Below are 14,488 nucleotides of genomic sequence, written 5' to 3' on the forward strand. Positions count from 1 at the left end.
CCATAGGGTTGTGAGACGTTGAGGGTCCCACATTATCTAGACAATCGGCTCAAAGATGGCGGTAAGGTTGTCAGCCTTACGCGCCGGCCGCGCTTTACTCCCCAGGAAAATTATTTAATTAATTCCTGGTACTCATTTCTGTTAGAGGCTGAGTAAATCCCAGGGCCTAGTGCGGCTGGAAGGGTTAGGTCAACTGAAAAAATCCAATGACCTCTTCGAGACTTCATCCCGCGACCTTCCGGCTTCCTGATTCATAATTTGTTGTGTTGACAGAAATTTTACGGAGCGTTATTTCTTTTGTAGGTGTTGGGGATTTATCTTGACTCTTCTGCTTATTTTTGCAATATTTTCCAATCCCAGTGGTTACAAAATTACGGTTAGTTCTAATCTTCCATACTTTGTAAACAAGCGTGAGTATGTACTTAAATTTATGAGAAAAGAGAAGACGTATTAAGAATGGCATCTGCATTATCTCATGCCAAAGCTCTGTCCAATTCTGATACAAAAACAGCATCGGATACGTGCGTAAGGAACTTACATGACTGAAGAGAGACCCCCTCGCCATCTTGTCACTGTCAGATCACAAACACCACTAGAGGCCTTTATTTTCACCCTCGATTTTAATACCACTTTCACTTTTGAGTGTTTATTTTGTTGTGTCCGACACTATTGCTGCGTGCACTGAGTGGATTCTGTCGTTTCAAGTTATAGCAGAAAATGCATTCCCTCATTATCAGTCATACGTTCGTCTTGATATTTTTCTTTGTTATCTACATAACCGAAATTAATGTTTCCGAACTAAAACATACAACACAAACAGTAGATCGCCTTACGGAAGTATTCCCCTCTATTTTATAGATGAACCTGAACACTTACATTCGAAATGGAGCGCACGACAGTGTCATGTAGCATGTAGTAAGACAAATCCTGTCACGGTTTCTAACGCGCTGCTTCGCATTTCAGCATTCCTTTACACGTGAGGATAGGCACTGCCCAGAATGGCCTAATGGGAGAGCCGCCACTGGAAAATATGTTCCTCACTCCACTTTCTTGTTTATAAGGTTACAAAGCCGCTACTGTTCGCTAAAACCTCTTGGATTTCTGTCTACGAAAATGACAGAATGCCTTGTTTGAAAATAAATTGATTATGGTCTTTTCCCTTGAGGTTTCATGAATAGAATGTTTCGTGCATTTCTAAAATCCACTGTTCCCTGTTGCTGAGACTGTGTACCAGCATCTGTTGCAGACCGAGGCTTTCTGTGACACTTCATTATATGCTAGCTCAAAGCTGTTTCGAGCCAATGCACATTTAACGAAGGTCCAATAAAACATGTTTTCATGTTTGCCCGTTCTTGTTTCGCTGGCGTCCATTTTGGCCAGCAACTGTTCCATCATCTGTTGCATTTAAATAGTACGGCGATTTAACTTTGCAGTTTCCAGTCCGACAACTTCTGACACCATATTGTCACGATTTATGTGTGTGACTGTAGACGGGGTATGGACTGGGAATGGATTTATTGACTACTTATATACACCACTTGGAGCTACACTGCATAGTACACTGTTACACACACACTACGGTATAACAGTCAGACATCCATTCGCCCAAGCCCGTTTCCCCCAATCGACATGTCGTAGAAGAAAATGATATATACTCTTGAAGTGCCAAATTCGAAAAATACGCCATTTAATTGGTGGAATGCAGTTTTGTATTTACGACTTGCCCTACAAGAATCCTGCTCTGTAGGTCATAAAATGACGCGTGTTAAAGTCGAAGAATCTAGAGACGTTAAATTGAAGTAGCGCCCACGAACAACAAGAACAATTTCAGAATTCCAATGCAACTTTTTCTTCATGGCCACAATAATATATACATGTATAGGTATAAAGTAAAGTAAAGCTATCCCTGTAACAGGCCGTCAAGGCCCATAGGGTTGTGAGACGTTGAGGGTCCCATATTATCTAGACAGTCGGCTCAAAGATGGCGGTAAGGTTGTCAGCCTTACGCGCCGGCCGCGCTTCACTCTCCTGGAAAATTATTTAATTAATTCCTGGTACTCATTTCTGTTAGAGGCTGAGTCATATATATATATAATGCAATTACAGAAGGAAATGCCTAATTACATTTTACAAACAATTGAGTTGTATGAAATATAAATATAGAATGAGTGGCGAAATGAACATTGTTTACAGTCAAATATGTGGTGCATAAAGGCACAAGTTGGACCACTGAGGCTCCCGGCGAGGCCGAGAACTTCCAAGTCATATGAATAAAACCCTGGCCTCTGTGAAGTTCATCTTTACTGTTCAGCAAACGTATCAAGAATACACGTGCAAATGAGAAATGTGAAATCGTAAGGTACGTTAAAGCTATTTACTCCAGACTTCCGTAAACACATTCTTGTTATTGCTGGAGTGAAGAAACGGCCACAGCGCGCAGGATGACTTCTCTTCCCTGCACTAGTCCGTTAGGGACCGAACCAGGTAACAAGTAAAATGTTGGTATAGTAAATGTTAAGCTCGAGCAGTCTTGAGCATTTATGCAATGGTGCTGCGACCCATGCGCACAAGCTTATAATAATAAACGTGTATTGCGCACGATGCGCACGACTTAGAGCATTTACCCTCCCGCAGAGAACTGCATGTTAGTACCGCGTGATAAAAACTGTCCTTACTGAAGAAGAAATAAATCTATGATAGTGAGAGGTCGGCTACAAACACGGTCCTATTCGAAACATTAACTTTTCTGAGCGTTTTCACGAAACATTTCTTGTTACAGACCATGACAAATTGCAGCCATTTTATGTGATTTCACGTTCTCACGGCGGTGATTATGAAGAATATTTGTATTATTTTCTGGCATGTTACACCGTGTAGTCTGGTACAAACCCACCAGCGTTCCGGGGGAGAATACTACCGCCGCCTTCAGGGTCGGGGTATAAGCAAAATATCAAGGGCCCTAATTCTTAGACCCTGAAGATATAGGCAGTACACTCCTCCGAAAAAATCGGTAAACTAACAGACCACATGACGTAACACTCCAGAAAATAGTACTTCTTATATACATTTATTTAGAACATGCTTGTACTTCTATTTGGATTAGGGAACGTACGTCTTTATGGCACAGCAAAATTGGAAACGTGAGAGAAAAAGCAAGTATATTGTACACCTCCCCAATAATGTATTTTCACAACATCAGCAGTGGCAACTGCAATTGGTTATGGTCTGTAAGAAAAAACTCCTTTTACTGAATCCTCGAAAGGGCTGAACAAATCCAGCAGAACTATCACTGGTAGCAAATACGAGTATGAAGGCGGCCTAACTCCTTCCGTTCCATGTATTAGGATAATTACTTATCTAAATATAGATGTAATTACTATTAACGGGCAGACATTTAGACCAAATGCAGCTCAAGGTGTGTGTTGTTTGATTTTTATTTTCCCAAGACACATCCGTGCAATCCGAACCTGTCAAATGCCCGTAAATGAAACAGCATCACACCCAGACTATCTGTTATATAAACCCAGGCTTTCACGCATGCTGAAGGAGCGGTCGCTGTTTGTCAACGTCAAGTTATTTTCCGCAGTTAAGATATCCCACTTTCTCTTCCCCGTTACCCACCCCCTCGTTTAAAATAGATGCACCGCTTACATATCTATTTGAATCTGATATTTAAGACGCTTCAAGAGGTTTGTACCGATGCTCTCAAATTTCCCACGAGAGACAATTACTGCATTTGTGGTGTAAAAGCGTGTAGCGTGGTAGGCAACTACTGACGTTTCAGGGACCCAAGATGCCTCCAGCTCCCACAATGGAAATGGAGACAGCGCATTCTATAAAACATCAGTAACAATCTACCAGACTAGACGGCGTCACACTCCAAAAGACTAGCGTTCGCAATTAACGCCGCTAGAAGCTAAAATCTCGCATTGTTCTGGGAGAGCTGTTTAATTCAGTTTTTGATTATGAGTAAAGTTATATTATGTTGTAGAAGGCTCTTGCCATGCACAAACGCAGAAGCTGAAGTGTTACCAATCGCCACTAGGCCTCCTGTCATTTTCTTCATCATCATACTTAATACTTCAAATTACTTAACCGCTATTACAGAGCTTAAACATTAATAATTTTCCTGCCACAAATCTCAAGTAACGGATACACATCTCAGCACGATGTCTGCAATACCTCTGCGCACACCTGCCCAAAGAGCCCTTTTCAGAAAGGACAATGAAATTGATGAACACACTTAGAACTCATTCTGAATCAAACTCTTCCCTTATTGACTCCTATATATATAGTATAACGCCGTGTTGTCTGGTAAAGGTTAACCGACGTTTCTGAGGAACATACCGCTTCCTTCTTCATGGCGGAGGCGATTATTCCTTTGAGACAAGTTGACCTTCACTGGACTACAATGCTTTATATACCGAGATTGTATATCTTGAAGCTCTTTAGTGTTTCTTCTTAGTCCTGTAATCTTCAGGTATTACTTTGTGCTTATATTACGCAGTTAAGACTAACAATGTTGTACTTCTTTCGGTAGTGGAAATTCTGGAATTCGAAAATAAGACTTAATTTCCCAAAGGAAGAACTACACTTCATTAAATAAATTAAATTACAATTCTTACAGATTTCCAAATTTATGCTGAATTATTCAGAACCATGGAAATATTTTGACATGGGGCTGCGCCCACACGTGACCAGTTACCCCTGTCTTCTTCGGCGTATTTCTCATTACAATAGAGAATGGGGAGACGCGAAGTTTGAGCAAAGAGTGACGCATCGCAAAATAAATGTCACTCTCCAGGATTTATTCAGTATTTTATGAAACCGCACGAGACTGGCAGTTGTATTGACTGTTGAGAGGTCTGGAGAGAAGTGAAAACGTCCGCATACAAATGCGCTCCAGTCACGCAGCTCCGCTTTTATCTCATCAAAATGCTTTTCGTTTTAACAAATGTGACCTGTAATTTGCGTGGGAATCGACCCCAGATGCATGTGCCTCTGTTGTCCCCATATTCCAAAACTTGTGTCATGCTTTACTTGTTCATAACACAGAGCGAAGAAACTTTCAGACTTTTCTCGGTAATGTCCTTATATTACATTTTATTTAACAGACTTACAAGGTAATTTCAGAAAAAAAAGTTATAAGCACATTTCAGTATAACGACAAGCAAAGTTTAGGCCTATGGACACGAGTCCAAAAACGAAAACAACACAAAACTTTTCGACATGTTAACCTTTACTCATGAAGACGAAGTGCTGATATAAAACAGGGCACTGAACCATGGAACTACGCAATTCAGGCGTATGAAATGAAATGTACACCAACGGCCACCCACAGTCAACACGCACAACAAACTCTTTAACGATGAGCGCCGTATCCCAACTGAAAGCAATTAATCGTTACCTTCAACACTATAAAAGAAGAAAGCAGTCTTTTGGGATGAGGCGCCATGTAGATATTGTGTTAACCGACGTTTCGGAGGAACGAATCGCCTCAATCTTCAGGGTAGAAGACAAGAGATCCGCGAGCGAAACAGCGTGAGCAGTTGCAACAGTCTGAAATCTGAAGATGGAGGCGATACGTTCCTTCGAAACTTCGGTTAACACAATATCTACACCGCGCTTCATCCCAGAAGATTGCTTTCTTCATAGTAACGGCCGTGACAACATCAAATCTTACACTATAAAAGAATATTACAGTCTAGACATTGAACATAAAAACAAGTTTCCGCTTTATTTCGTCTGATGACGACTGTCACACAGCGAATCATTAATAACAGACGAAACAAAAGAATTGTTGGCCTCGTTTGCTCACATTAGTAAGACATTGTTACGTTGCCTTTACACAAGTAAGGCCAATTCGGCGTGTATAGTGGCCTATTCAGAGTCTAAGTAGACCTTTTTGTAGAGATCTGTTGTTAGCTGATTGACTGACGCTGGAGTAATTGCCAGGATTGTGAAAAGTTGAACCGTAAAATTATGTGTGACCATGACTCTGGGATAGAATTGGATAAGAGAAGATACCCTCATGTAACTGACATCCATGGCTTGTAGTAGGTTATCAAATTTAAGAGCTTAACCCATTAAATTTGGTGTCATTCCTCTTTCAACGCAATTACAATTTTGACCTATTTCTTTGTCCGCAAAATTGAAGAATATTCGCGATAGGTCAATCGGTATAAAGTCGAAAATATGGGCTGAATAGCCGAGGAATCGGGGTTCGGTTCCTGACGAGGGTAGGAGTTTTTTAAAACCCCGTGTCTAATCACTAAACACGTGACAGTATGTAACATGCCTGCAATAGGCACAATATTTAAACATGACATTAGTAACATATACCTGAGTCCAAAATCTGTAACTTATCTGTAAGCATCTCAGTAAGATACTGCACCTCTACATGACGCCGCAGCTCATGTTTAGTTTGCCTCCTTCCGTCCATCTATTTCTACAGGCTTCCTCACTCTGGTCAGATCGTTCGAATCGAGGTCAAGCATAAACACAATTTAGTGTTGTCTTTTAAATTATGTAACGACACTGTTTCAACTGCAGGATCTCTCTCCTGGCATTCCGGTGAACAACCCGAGCAATTCCAAAATGAAGAGCCCTCGTAGTGGTCAGCTTCCTATCCGAATTCGAATCAGATCTCCCGAAATCAGGTTTGTGAGGTTTGGGCTATTCAGCTCAACGTGTCCGTCGTCAGCATGGAATGATATGCCCTTAGTTTGTAAACAGAGGAGGCAGTCCTAAAGCATGGAGGATATAGACGAATATATTGTGGCGTAGAGACCCGTTGCTGGGCAGAGGCCTCGAAAAGGACGAGTATAACCGTTGCTGCGCAATAGGCCTATTTCTAAGTAACAGCCGGTAAACACGTTCTCGCGGAAACGATAACCAGTCTATTGCTAGGCAACCTGCCATAACAATAGGAGAATTGTTGGAGGCAGTGTCTTCTGTTGGGTCCGCCCTGAGGTTATATAATGAGGACACCAGCCGAGCTGCAACCAGAATTGTCAACAGTCGAGTTCAGTGAAGTGAAGTGAAATAGCTGGTTGTTGAAAATTCTGTTGACAAAGATTTCAGCTGAATTTCCGCCTGTGAAAAGAAGACCAGGAGGTTGGAGTGAAATGGCCGCCAGCCTGGAACCCAGTTAGTTGAGTTCTGCACTGGCGGCTGTGACAAGAGGACCTGCGTGCGGGAAGCTGAAGACTGTCCCTCGATAGAAACCGTTGCCAGGAAGCGGTTATTAGAAACTGTAATAGACTGAGGACACTAGCCTGTCTATGTCAGTGATCGGTAAAGCGTAGTTCCGAGTGGTGTACAAAGTGGTCAATAAATCCATTCACCATTCCATACCCCGTCTATAGTCACACCCCTAAATCATAGACAGCTAACAAGAGATGGTATTCCAGTTTTGGGGTTGGGCGGAGAACTGAAACACGCCCTCCCCAGTGGAGAAGGGTAGTGTATTGCGAAATATCACAGGCAGCCTCGAACTTAGAGGCCTCTTATTAATAAGGTAATAAACCTATTAACTATACGGAACAGAGTACTTCTTGAGAAGCTAGTAGTTGCTCAATGTCTCAATAAGTTTTACACCTTTTACGGAATCCCAAAATTTATTACCTTATTCATTTGACCTCGCAGGATCTAGGCCCTTCGTAACGTTTTGTAACAAGCTGCTTCTCACAATGAGAAACCTCCCGTCCAAACTGGAGGACTGCCCTTTGTCAGCTATTCGACATTGTTTATTCGATATATTCGCAACCACTCGTCATATCCGGAGATCCTCTCCTCCACCCGAAACCTGAGAAGGGCCCATGCCGTTGTGACAAGGGACCCGTTTAGACGGGAAAAAATTATCTTCTGGTTTCATAAAACTGGCGAATTTCTTTATGGCACAGGCGCTATTAGCTTCAGTAGGAGGACTCTCTTCCATGGAGTTAGTTCCCAACACTAGCCCAATATCTGAACTGTATATATCATGAATTATCTTGATTTTAACTTTGCGACTACGAAATTTTTGTTTATTCTAAACATCGCTGTCCGAGAGGATTCGCAGAAAGATTTCTAGGGCAATCCACTACTGCCCAAAGCACACCGTGTCTCCTGAGAGATGCAAGCTTTAATATTCCCGTTTCAAACTTGCCTGGTTTTGTGTGTCTTCACGGGACACGGTTCGTGAGATTCTCAAGAGTCTTCAAAATGGTGGACCGAGAAACCCAACAGCATTTTCTTGAGATTAATTTGTTACCAAAATTAACATTATATCTGCCATCAATAAACGTTCTGTTTGCTGGGGAATCCCCCAGTTCGTACCACTGCGTTCCCGACAACAGCGGTCCTTTCGTGCTGAATGCTTTTCTTTCTGAAGGAAATAGTTCCAGGCGGTCTCTTCTCTTCAGATTTCTTCCGACCAAAATTTTGTATTCATTTCTCATTTCCCCCATGCGTCCTATTTGTCCCACTCATCAGGACACCTTAATGTTATAGTCTTAGGAAATCTCTGTGACTAGCAGGGGACTGCCCATTCGCACGGCACAAACCAAATAAAAAAGGCAGGAATGTGGTCTGCTAGGAACTGGGGATATAAGCTTGCAGTGTTCACAACTTAGGACATAAAATTCCTCCTGGTATTTCACATGGCGTGCACTTCAAGACAGGAGAATTTGTTTGTGTAGGTCGCTGTTCCTTAGTCCGGGCATGAAATGCTTATCTCAGTGTTGTACAGGAGCTAGAAATAACTACTCGTACCGTGACCAGTGTTCACACTGAGCATGCAGGCCGAAGCAATTCCCGTTACTTACTTCTTGATTTAATGCGCACTGGAGCCATGAAAAATGCACATAAAAATAATTTTTCTCAACATCTGAACTGAGCCTAGACTTTCAAGTGAATCTTACAGACATAGGGATGCTTATTCTTCCCCCCCCCCTCCATCATTCTTTCATTGTCTTCCTCTTTTCATTGGTTCTGCAGCCCCCTTGGACCCAGGCCTCTGATTTTCGGTTTCGTGATCATTTTGCAGACGGTAGGACTCCTTGGACGAGTGATCAGCCCGTCGCAAGGCCTCTACCTAAACACAGAATAAACACATACACATACCAAACATCCACGCTTTGTTTAGGATTCGAACCCACGATCCTGGCTTCCAAGCGAGCGAAGACAGTTCATGCCTTAGACCGCTCGGCTACCATGACCTGCGTTTTCTCCCCACACCCAGGGCACTATAAGTACGAACTAACTACTTAAGCAAGTAACTGACAAATGTCATGGCGGCAATATTCGAGATTTAAATATCCTTAATTCTAAATCCCCTCACTGAATAGAATCCTGAGTCAGTCTCCATACGGTCCACCGTAATGTTATCCTCTCATTTCATCTCTTCTAGATGAATATTTCCGAGTCCAGTCCTAGCCACATGTCTGGTCCATCAGGGTCTAAACATACGAAGGGTGTCTGAGAATATATTGATTAAGCTTTTGTGAGAACTTTCAGCTTTGAGGGATGGGGGGAAGTAAAACTCCAAATTTGAGGTGGTTTGATGATGTCAGAAAAGACCTTGGGACATTGAAAGTTAAAGATTGGAGATCCACTGCAATGGACAGAGATACTTGGAGGCTGTTGGTGCAGGAGACCAAGGCCCGCAAGGGGCTGTAGAGACAGTTGGTATGTGTGTTGGTAAGTAAAACTGTATAATTCAAAACGTCGTGAAAACAGTGTGAGCGTGTTGGTATAGCTCGAAGGACGTTTATAATAGCGCCACTAATTGGAGGAGACTGTCAGATTCACGCCTCGTCCGCTTTACCCTCTCCAAAGGGACCGTGATACCCATTGGATGGGAGGTTGAATAGACCACATATCCAATCTTGATGTAATAATTCAGAGGAAGATACCTGACACGTCCGGAAATAGCGAGTTCCGGTCTTCCAGGTTGCAGCCCATCCGTTATGCTGGCAATATTATCGTGACAAATATAGAACATGAATCACCCTTCAGGTGACAGAAATCAGGAATATGCCATTGGTGATTGTGCCTCTCTGTGTGTGGGGTGGGGTGGCGGTGGGTAGTAAAGTTGGAATGGTTGCTGGGACACTGGATATGGCGTGCAGACCTGCGAACACGCAACTCACAGTGGAGGGGAATACATGCATTACCTTTGCCGACTGTCGACGTGGATTCACCCCGTGCAAGTAACGACAAACGAATTACTTAGGGAACTTTATCTAATCTGATCTTTGGCATCTGAAAGCATCACTAAAACCAAGGATCCTCCATCACCAAAAAAATACTGCATTAATATACCCGGCGTTTTTGTATTTGGCTTGAAAGTTGAAATGTTCACTGAACAGCAAAAACAGTCCTGAATGCCTTTTCCCTGTTATAAATCGTCGAGGGTTCAGTGGTTTCATAGCATTTTCAATGTAACAGGCGGCCCCTTCGATTCAAGCTCCGACATACAAAATGTGGTAGTTGTTAGCTAATGGGTGATATTTTCATGTTTCAAAATCGTAACTGTTTTTGAGGCCAAATTTCAAGCAACTGTTTTAAGCCAGGGTATATTATCGTCGAGACTTCGCGCTGCAGTAACTCTACGGCACGTCGTGTATGCGGGAGCATTGCACCGGTGTCAGAGCGCCTGCTGACGTCACTTCCACAAATCTCTGTGCTAGGTAAACCGTTCAGAATCCCTTGTCTCCACGTCCAGTGCCTGACAACGAAAAAATAAAGATAACTAAACGAAATTTGTATCTGAAGACTGCCGTCTTCTTGAATTTGGCGCCGTGCAGATCTTGTGTGAACCGAAGTTTCGGAGGAACGAACGTCTGTTCACACAAGATCTACATGGCGCCACATCCCAGAAGACGGCATTCTTCATAATCACCGCCGTGAAAAACTCAATCTTACGAAAATTGTATCTGTTGTTCTGTACTGGTCTTCTTAAGGGGAGGACATAAACGTTGAGTGTTTCAGAAAATGGTGCTTAGGAAATTTCGACCTTTTGGGATATAGCGCCGTGTACTGAGGACAGAAGAGAACCTCAAATCCAAGAGTGTCCCGGGAAGGTTACTGGAAATGTGAGGCGAAAGAGGGAGAGAACTGCATAGCAATGAGAAGCACACTGCAGCCTTTACCAAATATTATTAAGTGATCATATCAAGGAAGATGAGATGGGACATGTAGCACGGATATGAGCTGTGAGAGGCTCATACAAAATGTTATCCTAAATGTAATCCTACAGCTGTAGGGACTCAGACTTTGACAGAAACACGAGACTCGGTATAAACAGATGGTAAAGGAATCGGATATGAGGGCGTGTTCTGAGGAGGGAGACCGATGTCAGGTTCAGGTGGACACGATAAAACTGTGGGTTTCGTAAAAGGCAGGACATTTCCTGCATCCCTCGGCGACTGCATGAAGTTAGGCTAACTGCAATACCTCTGTAGTGCCTGTCCCTCCCTAGGGCCATGTAATTTGCAGAGGAGTATCATTTTCATCTACCGGGTAATGTTCTCAGAAGAAAACCACGTAAACCCACGACACGTCTAGGGATAGCCCCGATGTGGAGTTCCCGGAATAGAATTACTGGGTCCGACCCCTTACACGTATTTCAGCCAGATCCATTGTGACTGCCCTTGCTGTGTGCTTTTGCACGCTTTCTATGACAGCGTTAGTGACTATTGCTTTCTGTATTTTAAGACGAGTCCTGTACTGTACACAGGAGTGGCCTCCAAGAACAAGCTTCATCACTTTCCAACAAGAAACCTGAAGGCAAAGCCTCAACTGGAATAGCTTGCATGATGTTCAGTGCACTTTCTACCCAACACCTCGGAAAGTAAGAACAATTGGGAAGATAACTGCAATTCAGTTACTCCACAACACTAATTTTGTATCTACTTTATACAAAATTACACACAAGAAGTAATGAGATATGATAATCAAGCACAATTAATATGTTTCTGAACTAACGAATACTGAATTTTCACCATATCCGTAAGTTGTTCAAAATCACTTGTGTTCGGTTACCGAAAGAACTCAGCAAAAGGGTTGCAATTAGTGACTTTCGTTTCCTTGATAATTTGTGGTTGTCAGGTTGATAACACTGTGGCTACATGAAACTTTCTTGTCTCTATGTTCTCTCTATATATATACTTTCTGCCGCAGATAAGCAGAGACTGTGATCAGATATAAGTTTAAATCTACAAACCCAGAATTTATTTACAATAGAATTAAAATGGCTGATTTAAATATAAAATTGAGTAAATTTAATGAACCAAGTTTAAAATAAACAAGAACAAGGCAAATTACAAAAACCTATTAAATTTGGGATGACCAGTCTAAGAATGTCAAACTTCTAATGAAGGATTGGAGTGTAATCTCTTCGGGAATGCGGTTTATTGCACTGCTGAAAGCTATTCTAGCCACTGCTTTCCCTTCTAAGCAGCTTGCAATAACTTTCGAATATAGATGTCTCTTTCAAACATCTACACGGAGCTGAGTCCTCCTTGAGAAGCTGCCAGTCGTTCAGCGACTCAAAAAATTCACGATACTTGATGGAAACTGAAGGCTCGTTACCGTGTCCACAAGGGCCATCCACTGGTCTCTATCCAGAGACATATGAATCCAGTCCTTTCAACCCCATCCTATTTCTCTAATATCCATTTTAATATTATTCTGCAGCCTACGTCTAGGCTTCCCTAGCGATCTCCTTCGTTCTGGCTCTGCGTCAAAATCTTACATGCGTTACCCTTCTCCTCCGTCCCTTTTAAATGTCAGTATATTTACAGATATTCATCATTTATTGTAACTTGTGATTGCTTTAGAAAGACATTCCTGTGCTGAGCAATCCCACAGAGTAGAATCCTTCTTGAAAATATGTTAGTTTCGCAGTCTCCCTAGTGACCTACCCGCCTTTCAAGGAATCCGAAGGTTCATTGCTACGTTTGTAATAACAAGGCATACAACTAATTCCGAGCTAATCTTAAAAGCTTTTATTGAACGGAAAATATACGTTACTTCTCCAGTTCCAGTGGACTGGCAGAGAGCTATTAGCCCGACCGGAGCTTTCGCTTTGAAATGCGGTAGCCCATACTTTATGAAATGGGTGTAAGTCTATTGTTCTTTTGAGTGGAAGGGAATGGCGTGTTTGCTTTTACAAATTTTCAGAGAACACAAATGCAGACATTTCAGATCTTATGAGCAGAGTGGTTATTTCCGCCATTTTGTGAACTGACAGGTTATATTCAGGGGCTCCATGCGGAACTAATCAGACCATTCTGTACCTACAACAGCGACCTGACAAGAACGACGGTCCGTACGTGGCTGCGAGAGTCAACAGATGGAACTATGTGTCACAGTCAGTTCTTGTTTCCGGTAAGTCTACATTATCATCTGTCAGCTGTCACCTCTAAAGACAATGCTTCCTTAGTTGACCTGTTACAAGGCGATTATTGTGACTGGAATTTTAATGTTGCTATATCTTACGCAGTAACTGCCTTCTAAAAGAATTTATTGAAGGAAAGATAGAGGGGCGGATAGAAGTGACAAGAAGACGTAAGAAGATGCTGGATGACCTTGGGGCCAGAAGAGGATATTATAATTTGAAGGAGAAAGCTCTAGATCGCATTAAGTGGAGGAACTGTTTTGGAAGAGACTGTGGACCTGTCGTCTTGACAGATTACTGATGAATGAATGAATTACTATTAAATTCACATGTTCATAACAACAAGAGGAGCGGGGATAGCGTAGTCGGTATAGCGACTGGCTACGGACTAGACGACGGAGGGTCGGAGTTCCAGTCCTGGTAGGGTCAAGAATTTTCTCTTCTCCACCTCGTTCAGACCGCCGCTGGGGTCCACCCAGCCTCCAATCCAATGGGTACCGGGGGCTCTTTCCATAGGGGTAAAATGGCCGGGGCATGAAGCTGACTACTTATCTCCAGTTAGTGCCGAGTTAAAGAAAATGTGAATCTATACATCCACTCCCCCCATACTCCTTCATGGCGTAGGGTTTAATTAATTGAGCATAGGGACAGCTTTACCTTTACCTTAGTAACAAGATTATGGCTTCATACAAACCTGTCCTCTATTATAAATGAAATATGAGACACAAATCAACTTAATATGCACCGTCATCATTTCACGCAGATACAATTTTCCCGTTGCATAAGGAAATTACGTAAGTGAAAACTGCCTCTCTTTAAACAAGGATTTATTATCAGACAACGGCCAGAAATTAACTATAGTGTTGTCGGCACAAATTTTGCAATGTATTCGTGGCGTAACGGGCGGAGGGCAGAAACACGAGTAGCGTCACATCCCACCGAATTTACGGATCTGAGTTCTTAAATTGTTAAGGGAAGACAAAACATAACCCCTTTTTATAATAACGTAAGTAGGTAATATGTAGGCCTATAAATAACAGTGAAGTAAGTCATGTTGTTTTAACTGTAAAACAAGGCAACAAAATCTTGGTAATCCGACATGTA

The 14,488-nt window shown here is 42.4% G+C and overlaps 1 protein-coding gene across 2 annotated transcripts in view; it reads right to left on the minus strand.

The window, feature by feature from the left end:
* Positions 1 to 2,453, minus strand: part of LOC111870615 (AP2-associated protein kinase 1) — a 9,669-nt gene extending 7,216 nt beyond the window's left edge. The window contains exon 1 of one of the 2 annotated variants that reach the window (XM_023863052.2): positions 2,379 to 2,453. In XM_023863052.2, coding sequence (XP_023718820.1) covers positions 2,379 to 2,399 — 21 coding nt within the window. In that variant the 5' untranslated portion in view covers positions 2,400 to 2,453. Of the gene's footprint in view, positions 1 to 538; positions 571 to 2,378 lie in introns of those variants that run through there. The other variant, XM_033753919.1, reaches the window with a different exon arrangement.
* Between the last annotated feature and the right edge of the window lie 12,035 nt (positions 2,454 to 14,488).

Source organism: Cryptotermes secundus, unplaced genomic scaffold (assembly GCF_002891405.2).
Source record: "Cryptotermes secundus unplaced genomic scaffold, Csec_1.0 scaffold363, whole genome shotgun sequence".
Classification (NCBI taxonomy): Eukaryota; Metazoa; Arthropoda; class Insecta; order Blattodea; family Kalotermitidae; genus Cryptotermes; species Cryptotermes secundus.